An 11,807-nucleotide genomic window follows, 5' to 3' on the forward strand; every position below is an offset into this window, starting at 1 on the left:
TAACCCTAAATGAAGATTTCAGTGGCTAATAAGGATGCAGACAAAGCTGTACCTGGCTAGCTGGCCAGCTAGTAACTGAGCATATTTAATAGCCTTCAAAATGCAATGCCACACTGAAAGCGTTAAAGCCATGATATGCAATAATTGTGTCGAAGCTTCATATACATTCACTTTCCTTATATTTCGACCGAAAACCCGATTTACTGTAGTGATACTTTTCTCGTCAGATAGCTATACCGGATTGAAGGCCTGTATTAGCGCGCCTGTGAGACAGCCACCTTTAGATAGGTGTCTCGCTAGTTAGCAGATAGCTACCTCATTCGTTGGCAGTTTTGTGCAGCAACCAGCCAAAATTAAGAAGCCCTCTGAAGGTTAACATGACATAATGTCAACCAGATACAAATTATCTAAAACAAATGTATTTTGTCTCACTTATAAATGTCAAGAATGTCGTTTACATAAGGAACAATTAAGGAATTCCAAAAAGGGCGCTAGTTACATAGGATAGTTAGTTAGCCATCTAGCAAGCTAACTGCACTAGACAGAATCCGTGGCATTAAGATTTACATAAGTTTAACACTGTGAGATACATATTTACTCTACATTTCACAGTACCGCCAATTGTAGTTGTCAATATTTAGATATGTACCTCTGTAACCTCAGTCAAATGCTAAACGCAAACAATTAATCGTTAGCTAACTTGCTAGCGTTAGCTACACTCTCGACACTAGCACGGTTAGCGAAATGGCTAACTAGACAAATAACCCAATCTTGGTCAGCAATGGACTGCATTAAAAATGCGTATACATTTCTACTGATGGACACTAATGGGGCATTTCTGGCATACAAGACATGTATGGAATAAAAACTACCTCCAGAACTACTGACCTTCAATAAAAGCGCTCTTCTTGTGTGCCATGTTTATTCCATGTTGTCATCGATTGAGGATGTTTGTCTCAGCGCTCCAGTATTGCTGAGGGAGACCTGGCGACTTGACGCTTGTATAAGGCAGGGACGCAGCGTCAACAGGGGTATTTCAAGAAACAAATCTTAGTGTTGTAGTTGGTTATTATAAAAAAGAAAGAAAGAAAGCTGACTGTATCATTATATTTGATAACTGGCTACTTGCAACATGTAATACCTGTAATGGTTAAAGTGTATTGAATCTTCACTTGTGAAACTTTAATATTTGCTTCAAACATATGCAGTCTACTTGTATTTATATATTTATACAATTCTGAAAAATAGCCATTTCTTCTTATTTCTTACATGGAATTTAAATTGTAGGTCAATACTTTACTAACAGTTATATCTCATGAAAAACTATAACTTCTGCGCTATTATAGCCTATAGTATGTCATTGAATTGGTATGACTTATATTTAAAACACAGTGGAACTTATGCAAACACGGTACTAGTTGCTAAAGTTCATTTGCATAATTTGATTTAGCCTAGTAGCCTATCTTGTAATCAAGCCACGGGGTCTCTGTTGACTACTTTTGTAGTCCCAGCCTGTATAACCTGTAATAAGGTTTTGTTTCAATAGGTGGCGCCAGAGGAGCCAGTACCTGGCCTTCAATTAAATTGCTCAGCCGATTTTTAAAAAACCTTAATCTAACAGAGACTGTCAGCATTACATATCAGGCGCATAGGAAAAAATTAATGACTGCTGTACATCCTCTCCAGGCTGCTACATAGACAATATTAATCACTCACTTAACAGAATTTTGACATTGGATACTGTCTTACCTCATAAAGTATATCTTTTCCTTTCCTACGTACTTAAACACTATGTGTAATTTAATTATTCTTTGCCACCCATGGTAGAATGTGTTCCTGTTTTTGATCTGCTATTTGGTCTGGTGGCCATATTTGTCACCTGGTGACACAGGATCAAAGCTAGGCTGCTCTGTTCCACTATAGGGAGACTACAACATACCATATCCTAGGAACCAAGCTAAATGCCCCTTAAATTAAATCAAGACATTTAATCTGGAGACAACTAGCACTAATTTTGCCCATGCTCCAAGTCTGCCCTTCTCATATGTCAGGATTTATTTCAAAATTATTTCATAATTATAGGTGCAAAGACAGTACAGTGCAAATAAATCTTTCCTCCTTACTTGAAAAGTGCTTTGAGAAGGAACTGTATTTTTATAAAGGTTTTCATAGAGAGAGTATCCAAACTGTTTAAACTCTGTGTCATATATTTTATATCTTGCTCTCAAGATCATTGGGGATGTTGATATACCAGGCATTTTTCCAATTGTCTTTTGTTCTGTTGCTGCTTCCTGTTGAGAAATGGGCAATGCGGTCAACTTCAGAGACATGCAACAATTGCTGTGCATCCTCATGCATAGCCTACATCTTCTCAATGAAATCGTACTTAATCTGGCATGAATGGCTCAAGTGAGATTCATGTCTGCAGTGCTCTTCATAGAACAGACCGTTATCATCTTGTAGCTCTGAAATGTATTGGATGAAGTCAGGGAACGATGGACGAATGCTGGCCGCATGAGCCTGTTCTGCACTGTTGGAGGAGACACATACTTAACTATAGTAGGGGTCGTTTGCATCTTATAAAAGTACTCATTTGTTTTTTCAACTTTGTCCCGATAGACAGAAATAAGTCTAACAAAACCAGACAAACAGGCTGATGGCAAAGGTCAAGTGTAGTTACAAGTTTTTGTGTTCAGATACAGAAATATACCAAAATCTGGTACAATAGCTTCAGGAGTGGTCCAGGCCAACACAACAAACAAAAACACACTAGAAACAAAAACACGACTGACTAAGATAACAAAAATAAACTACACTGACTATACTGGTATAAACAGAAATAAATTCCCACCCAAACAAAATGGCAGCGACTCCCTACCACCAGTGTGTAATTACAATATAGAGGACATTATATACTTGAGACATATATTAACCAGTAACCAAACAAATAAGGGACAAAGGGAACCATAAGGGGAGAATCCAAAGTCATACACACAAATCCAAGCAATCACAATATCAAAATGCAGCCACAACTCAAAGCATTAGCAACAATAGTCTCTTGTCTAATGAGCCATAAGATGAGCCCTTCTTCCTTTCCTCTTCCTTTTATATGGTCCTCTGCTCACTGGAACACCTGGTACACATCAGGGGGAACACTGGCGAGTGAGAGCCAATACCTGGAACACAGGGAAAACAGGTATACATAAAGGTGAACATAACACCATGAATGATTTATGTGGGAATATCAGAGCTGTTTTTGTAAGGAACACTATTTACCTTGAGACTTTCACTCAGAAAAATCATAATGCTTTTCCATGCTGTGCATGCAACCTTTGGAATTAAGCAGTAAATTATTCCATGACCTGTCATCCACAACAACGTTGGACAACTGATGATGTGAAATGTCATCAAACATCAGTTTAAAAAAAAACTTGAAGTGCCATTCTTGCTACAAAAGTCATAAATCAGCTTCTTTCTGGCACACTGTCTGTGTTCCAGTTACAGTAGAACTACCAAAATATCCCACCTCAACTAAAACTGCAGGTCCACCGGCTTTGTTGCTGATACCACCTGAGCAGCTTTGACCATGAAGAAATGGAAGCCTCTCTTGAAATTATCCTTTTTTTGAGCACCTGTCTAGATTGTTCCCATGCTGAAATTTGAAGGGAAACTTATCCTTGACATCTAAATACCCCAGAAAAAAACTAAACAATGAGAAAGACACCAGAAGTAACAACAGGTATGTATGTCTTGATGCTTTCATCATTTAATCAGACACAAAAAAAATGTATGTACAACAAAAGAGTCTCTGGCATTTATAAATTAAAGGTTACATGTAAATAATCTGTGAATGAAGTCTTTGAGGGTTGGTAATATCTCTTACTCTAAAATATGTGCTGGACTTACTGGTTTTAAACATGAGATGTGGCTCGTCAAACAATACAAGCCCTGTCACATCTGCTTCGTCAATGGAACACTCTTATGGGAAGTGAACTTTTTGGGGAAAAAAATAATTTGTAGTATATTTATATTTGCCAAAATATGACTCAAATCATTTGGACATTAACAACCAAACTTAAAATTTCATATTTTTTTTACTTTAGGAAAGTCTAAGGGATCTTTTCATCCTTGTCCACATCCTCATGCACATCACAACAACACGAGACATAGTGGCTCGATCGAAATATTTACATGCCTGAATCAACCTCAAACAGTCTACTAAATCCAGCCTGGTTATGAACAGACTAAACTTAGATCATCTAAGGCAGTGGTGCCCCATTAAGTTCCTGGTGATTTACCTCTCTGCAGACTTCAATTAGGTCATGGGGAGACTAGCAGGTCAGCTGCCATATCCTGGGCGTAAGCAGGCCGAAACTTAGGCAGAGAAACAGGCTGAACCATCAACAAAGGAAAATGGTCATGATCAAAAAATGGTAACTGGTTGGGAGAAGGAATAGGAACCGGCGCATGGGCCGAGGCCACGGACAGAATGGGAGTCAGGTCTGGGGCAGATGCTTTTATTGCTAAAGTTATGGACTTTTGTTATTAAAGTTATCGCTTTTCAATTGCAAGCCTACCTAATCTCTAATAATCTTCATGAGCCTTTTCAATCCTGTTTTTGCCCATTTCACAACACTGAAATTGCATTCATTAAAATTATTAATGATCTCTTAGTTCTGTCTCTGCCTCTCTTAGCATTCTTATTTTTCTTGAACTTAGCCGAGTTTTTGATTCAATCTGACAAATTCCTTCTTTCCCGGTCTTTCTGCCAATGGTATTACTGGCATAGCTTTCTCATTTTCTCCTATCTCAGAGGTAGGCAATATTTCAATTCTCTCCAGAAACACAATTCCCCTACCGTTCCTTTTAGTCAAGGTGTTCCCCCAGGATCTGTCCTTGGCCCTTTTCTCATCATCATTTACATGCTTAGCCTAGATCACATTATCTGATTCCACAGTCATATCTGCTATGTTGATGATATTCAGGTATACATCAGGAGTCATGCTTGTAGAGCTATGCTGCTGCTCCCACTAGGTGCTTGTACCCATGGCATAAAACAATAGTTACATTAAGATGCACTCAAACTAAACCCCAACAGGACAGAAGTCCTTCTAGTTGGCCAAATTCACAATTACACAGATCTAGATTTTGAATTATGGTGTTATGTTTAAGCATTCCCCTATTGTTTGATATCTTGGTGCTATTCTTTACTCATCACTCACCTTCGAAGTGCATATTAACTGTCCTCTAAAGATGGCTTTTTTTTCTATATACGCAACATTGCGCAACTTCATCACATGCTCAAATAAAAAGATGCAGAGGCTCAGTGGTGGGGCTTAAACTCGCAACATCTTTACAAGTCAAGTACCTTGACCAGCATTGACAGAGTGGTGTAGTAAAAAATGTCCCCAGAAGGGGACGCCAGTGGCCCACTTTTTAAATAACCTTTTAATGGAGCTGGTCCCACTTAAAACCGTTAATGATACTCACTGGCCCACTTATTTCGACACAACATTTGACACTATTTCCTGCCAACAGGACAGAGTAGCAAAAACAACCGTCAATAAGCAGCTACTTAACGTGATTGTTTAAAAAATATATGTGTTCCTTTTAAAAAATGAAATGTAACATTATTCAACGTTAATAATGGAATAAATTATAATAAACTTGGATAAGTTTTTTTATTTTTTTTTATTTCAAAATTAGTGCTGTTGCTACATATGTGTTGTGTTCGCTGTTTCCAGTTACGCTGCTGCCGAACTATGAAGGCGGACATGAGCATGCTTTCATGAGAGAAATGTGTAACCCGGAGCATAGTGGTAGAGGAAAGATTACGTAATACTGTGAGCGTGCATCTGCCGCTGCAGTCACGTACTCTGCATTCTGCTGTATGGCGCGCTTGGGTTTCATCGTTAGAGAAACTACATCCTTTAGCAGAGTTCTCGAATAGTTCGAATTATAATGCCCAGTATTGACGACAATATTGTGTATGCTGTAGAGAGAGCGTTTCATGTCAGTGCACACTGTAATATAATACTTGGTTATTCTGTGTGCTTGCTGAACCTGTTTTTGCAGGGGCATGTGCACTGGCTGCCCTGGTGGGAGAATAATAGTCTCTTGAACCTGTTTTGTCTTTTTGTCTTTTTAGCCAATGTTCAAATGAAAGCCTGAAAATGTCTATGGCACTTACAATGAACAAAAAGCCTGTAAGGCATTTTACACTGCATTAAATGAGAACGTTTTGCTCTGTGAATTTAGGCATCTCTGCTTTTGTAATATGGTTTCATAGTGGTGTGCCTGACATTTCATCAGTGTGTCATCTTTTGCATTGTACAATTTGCCGTTCACCTTGCGACTGGTGACACATATAATCTTTGTAAACAAAACAACAAACAATGGTCAAGGTAAGACTGGAGGAAGGCGTTATATGTTTGAAATACTGGCACAGAACAAAGCTCGTTTTAGACCTCACCCCTTCAATTTCAATACACACGGACTCAGAATAAAACTATTTTAAAAAAAAAATAGTCCACGGTACGTTTTGAAAAGGCAGCGTTCAAAATACAGTTGTCCAATTTAGAGAGTATCCTTACAAAAATAATAAGTTTATTTTAAAGGAATGTCATGATTTTATTTTCCTTTCTTCCCGTTTTGGTGACAAGTTGGAATTCAAAGACTGACTTATCTGACTAATGTTGGAAAGGCAAAAGAATGCAACTCGTTTTTGATCAGAAAGATTATTGTTGAATTTTGGCGATTTATTATATATTTAAAATATCAGAAATTCACAAAGTATCCGTTAAATCCATCCCACTGAGTAGAAACCCAATATCAAAGCGCGTGCTGATCCATAACCATTCTGAGCAGAGTTCACATACAATCCAAATTGCACAATCCAAATGCAATACGTTAAGAAACTCAGTAGTAACACCGAGGAACAGGGTGACTTAAGACAGTTGCTCTGCTTAGCGTTTGCGTCATGCCTCCGCTCCTCGTTCGTTAGATCTCGTCTATTCCAGAACGCCTAGGCAATTACTGACCCCGCCTATAGATAGCATTAGGTGTGTCAGTAAAATTAATCAGATTTCTCCCATCGAACGCATTTCCTAACCCTATCCATGTCTCTCACATCCAGGATGAATATAAAGGAATATTTTTGCTGTGTTTCACTCCTTGGCGTCATTCTTTTAATGTTTTATATAAAAGGGAATTGGAAGGGCAGGACTGAAGTGTACACATCTGTCAGCTCGTGGTCTCAGCCATGGGCATTTAAACCAATAAAGGGACAATATGGACCACAGTTGGACAGCGCCAACAGCAGTTTCGTCTGGACAAGCTTGCGTTACTTCTACAACCTTCTCCTGAATGGATTTAAAGGCTCTACCTGGGACACATATGAAGAGGACACAGATCTTGAGAGCAGGACATGTGAGTGGAAGATCCACACCAGCCCAATTCCCCTGAAACTGAAATACGGACAGTATGCCAGAAAGAAGTTGATTCGTGACTTATGTAACCATAACAGAACCTTGAATTTCAGTGAGCAATGGCAGGCATTTGATGAACTCTCTAATGAAGAACTGGAACACCTACTCGTAGATGACCGGCATGGGATAATCTACTGCTATGTTCCAAAAGTTGCCTGCTCCCAGTGGAAGCGTATCATGATTGTTTTGAGTGAAAGCCTTAAGGTGAATGGTGTTCCTTTTAGAAACCCTTCTCAAATTCCTAACCAGTATGTTCACAGTGGCATTATTCAGCACCTGAACAAGTACCCCAGAGACGTGATTAAAGACAAACTTAAACACTATAAAAAGTTCATTTTTGTCAGAGATCCATTTGTTAGATTGATTTCAGCCTATAGAGATAAGCTTGAAGCAGAAAATCAGGTATATTACAAGCTCCATGGAATCCCCATATTGAGGAAATTTGGCAATTGCAGTAAACCACCAGAATCTGTACATCAAGCACATGCTGCCAAAATTATTCCTTCTTTCTCCAACTTCACTGAGTACATACTGAGCTTCCCAGTCAAACTCCTAGATGAGCACTGGAAACCCATGACTCAACTGTGCCATCCGTGCCAGATCGATTATGACTTCATAGGAAAGCTGGAGAACATAGAGGAAGATGCTACTCACCTGCTCCGAGTGCTCCATGTCGATAATATCATCCAGTTCCCATCAAGTAGCAAGAAAACAAATGAAAGTTGGATAAAATCCTGGTTTTCCAGCATCACCAGTAAGTCGAGAAATAAACTCTACAAACTGTATGAGGCAGACTTCAAAATTTTTGGATATCAATACTCCAATGAAATACCAATACTCCAATAAACTACCAATAAAATATTACATATGGTTAAAGCCACTGCCCAATTTATGTGATTCACAAGAAGTGTAAATTTTAGCCTATCTGCTAGAAACATCTAAATTAGGATTAGTAATTATGATAAGACTGAGAAAGTGTATGTTCTTGAATTGGTTGTAATTGTAAATGCCTGAAGTGCAAATACTTGATCATACTTTTGGAGAGGAATTTGTGGTAACACAAGACTTGTATATTGTAGTACTGATTAATTTATAAGAATTATAAGACTGTGAGATCTGTGTTGAGGTATAATTTAATTTTGGCCATTTTACTTTTAAACTATCCTCCAATAATCCTGAATAAAATGTTATCTAAACAGAAGATGTTCTTAAATTCATAGCTCTGCTACAAATTAATACTTATACTATCATATTTAAACTTGTCACAGTGGGGCTGCCTTAGTGTCCTGTTTCCATGGTTACCCTCTAATGTGCTTTGTTTTGGTTTGTATACCCTGTGTTTTCTGTTTTAATTTGCTGGACATTGTTTCCTACAGCCCATTATTGTTATTCCTAGCATAAGGGTGTTATGTGTCCTATCCTCTATCTTCTTTGCCTGTTTTGTTGTTTTACCATGTTTAAGTCCTGATCATCATATCTGTTTCATTGCCTGGTTTTCCTGCATCACCGGTAAGTGGAGAAAAAAAACTCTACAAAATATATGAGGCAGACTTCAAACTTTTTGGATGCCAATACTCTGAAAGTCTTACATATGGTTAAAGTCATTGCTCAAGAAGTGAAACTTTTAGCCTATCTGGTAGAAACATCTATATTAGGATTAGTGCTTATGATAAGATTGGGAAAGTCTATGTTCTTGTTTTGCTTGTAATTATAAATACTTGAAATGCCAATATGTGATTTTCCTTTTGGAGAATAATTTGTGGTAGAACATGACTTGTATACTGTATTATACCTACTGATTAATTCATAGGAATTATAAGATGGTGTTGATCTGTGTTCAGGTATAATTTAATATTCAGATCCATTTACTTTTAAACTAGCCCTCTAATAAACCTGAATAAAATGTTATCTAAACAGAAAATGTTAAATTAATTTCTCTGCTACACATTAACACTTACACTATCATATTTAAACTTGTCACGTTTGCCATCTGTCTATATTTACCCTCTGACGTGCTTTGTGTTTATACCCTGTGTTATACCCTATGTTTTCTGTTTTAATTTGCTGGTCAGTGTTTCCTACAGCCCGTTAGGGTTATTCCTAAGATGTGGTGGTTTCCTTACCATCGTTGTCTTTGCCTGTTTTATTGTTTGCTCTGTTTAAGTCCCCATTGTCCTGTCTGTTTAGTTCCCTGTTTCTGTTTGCGTTGGCACGATGACTCTGGACTGTTTATAAGACTCTTAATCTGTATGTCTCCACCTGTCTATTGTCCCACATTACAAAACAGAATTGATTAAAATTAATTTTAGTTCCTCATTCCAGACCGAGTTTATATCATCTATTTTTGTAATTGTTTACCATTACAAATAGACTGCGTACTGTTGACATGCAGGCTGCCATTTACTGTTCGTTGTAATATATCTCCACAACGATCTGCATTATGAATATCTGGATTTGCAGTAGTGGTTATAAGATTGTCATGGATGGCCTCTCCCTAGTGTGTTTCTATGGTTTCCCTGACTCACGTCGTGGTTCATTTTCTCCGTTCCTGTTCTTGTTTTGGTTTTTGACGTTTTATTAGTTTCACTTGTTACTCGTTTTTACATTTTTAACAGCATTTAGCTGTTAACTTGTGTATTTAAACCGTGTGTTCTGGTGGTCTTATCATGGGTTATTGTTACATGTAGGCTGTGGTTTTCTTGCATGGGTTTTTGGTGCCGTTTCTTTGTGTCTGCCTGCTTGTATCTTTTGGATCCTCTTGGTTTTTGATATGGACCGTTACAATGAGTAAGATTCTGGATTTTCCCATAATAAACATCACTCCTTACAGCGTATGCGTCCTGCCTCTTACCTTGAGCATTACATTGCTGTAGTCCTGGTAGATATTATGTCTGTTATATATATAAAATAAGGTACAGGAGGCAGAAGGTAACTAGAATAATGAATCTATCAGGCAAGCATGCAGTAGCATCATCTCACTTATATGCATACAACTAAACTATTTTACTTTTTAGGCTAGAGACCTTGACAATTCCTGTTTAAAACTAGGGATGTGGTTATGAATATAACAATAAAGTATCCTGTTGATATACAGGCTCCAGTTTACTGTACAATGTCATATTTAGATGGTTTGTGGTTCACCTATTGTAGCCTGATAACATGGTATAATGAAGTGAGAGATAACTTTCTGTAGGCTATATTAACACCTCTAACATTATACTAGAATATTCTAAATTTTTACATAGGACATGGATAAGAGAGAGTGTAACTGCTGTGATGAATATACAAAGAAACATAAGAGTGGACTCACTTTTCATGACATTTTTAATGAATGCTTTTTGAGTTATTCCAGTTTAGAAGAAACTGGCAAAAATCTAATAAGAGGACCTGTACGCACAGAGAGAGAGAAAGGTAAACGTTCATCCACTAAACTAAGTAGAACACATTCTTTATAATGGGTGTCACTAAAACTTTGGTGAATGTACAAATATTACTTCTATTTACTCAGTAATTAGAGGCAATACTTTGCCATAAGGAAGTGTGAGAGAAGCATATAAAAAGACAACATAATGAAGCATAGGCGTGTTGAATTAATACTTCGGGGCTGATGATCTCCCAGGGGGATTCTGGGAATTGTAGTGTGTGGTGGTTCTGGAGGGCTGCATGAGAGTAGCCCCCCCACCAAAACAAGGTGGGCCAGCCAAGGCATGAAGACACCCACACCTCCTGGAAGGACTGCCCAGACTCCCTTGGGCCTCTTGGCATGAACTACAGCAGGGAACCTGAACTCACAGGCGTAAGCATGGAAGGAATGCAAAACCCGGAATCTAGGGGGAAGATCCAGCTGATATGTCACATCACTGAGTTTTCTTTAGCACTGAAAGGGCCTATATATTTGGGTTTCAGCTTATTGCTTCCCTTAGTATTATGGAAATCACCAGTGGACTCTGTCAACAAACTCTGTCTCCCCTGATGATCTTCCCAGAGAATTCTGGGAACTGTAGTGTGTGGTACTCCAAAGGCCTGCATGACAGCCACACATTACCTCATTCATAAGTAGCCTGTTTTCATTTAATTTTACTAATTTAGATTTTCTCATTTGGTAGGTACTCTTATCCAGAGCAACTTAAATATATTTATCAATATTTGTCATTTCTGACCAAGGGACCACTGCTGTCAGGGGGGTAGATCATTTTCAACCTAATGCAGGGCTGTGGGTGCCGAGCTGGTTCTGGTTTTATCATGCACAGCAATGATGTAGGGGTTTTACATTTGCCCATGTTACGGAGCTGTTAGTTATCCACCAACAGAAAATACCAG

General features: G+C 38.2%; 2 protein-coding genes across 8 annotated transcripts in view; one reads left to right on the forward strand and one right to left on the reverse strand.

Annotated features, from left to right (window-relative positions):
- Positions 1-984, reverse strand: part of senp6a (SUMO specific peptidase 6a) — a 19,237-nt gene extending 18,253 nt beyond the window's left edge. For 6 of the 7 annotated variants that reach the window (XM_027026062.2, XM_027026059.2, XM_027026057.2 and 3 more), the window contains exon 1: positions 889-984. In XM_027026062.2, the coding sequence (XP_026881863.1) occupies positions 889-919 (31 nt within the window). In that variant the 5' untranslated portion in view covers positions 920-984. The remainder of the gene's footprint in view (positions 1-888) is intronic. The other variant, XM_027026061.2, reaches the window with a different exon arrangement.
- Positions 985-7,190: 6,206 nt separating this feature from the next.
- Positions 7,191-8,333, forward strand: LOC113587406 (carbohydrate sulfotransferase 12-like). The gene has a single exon (XM_027026053.2). It carries the CDS (start codon positions 7,191-7,193, stop codon positions 8,331-8,333), a length of 1,143 nt encoding a protein of 380 aa, XP_026881854.2.
- Positions 8,334-11,807: the final 3,474 nt, after the last annotated feature.

This window comes from Electrophorus electricus, chromosome 8 (assembly GCF_013358815.1).
Source record: "Electrophorus electricus isolate fEleEle1 chromosome 8, fEleEle1.pri, whole genome shotgun sequence".
In the NCBI taxonomy this organism is placed as follows: Eukaryota; Metazoa; Chordata; class Actinopteri; order Gymnotiformes; family Gymnotidae; genus Electrophorus; species Electrophorus electricus.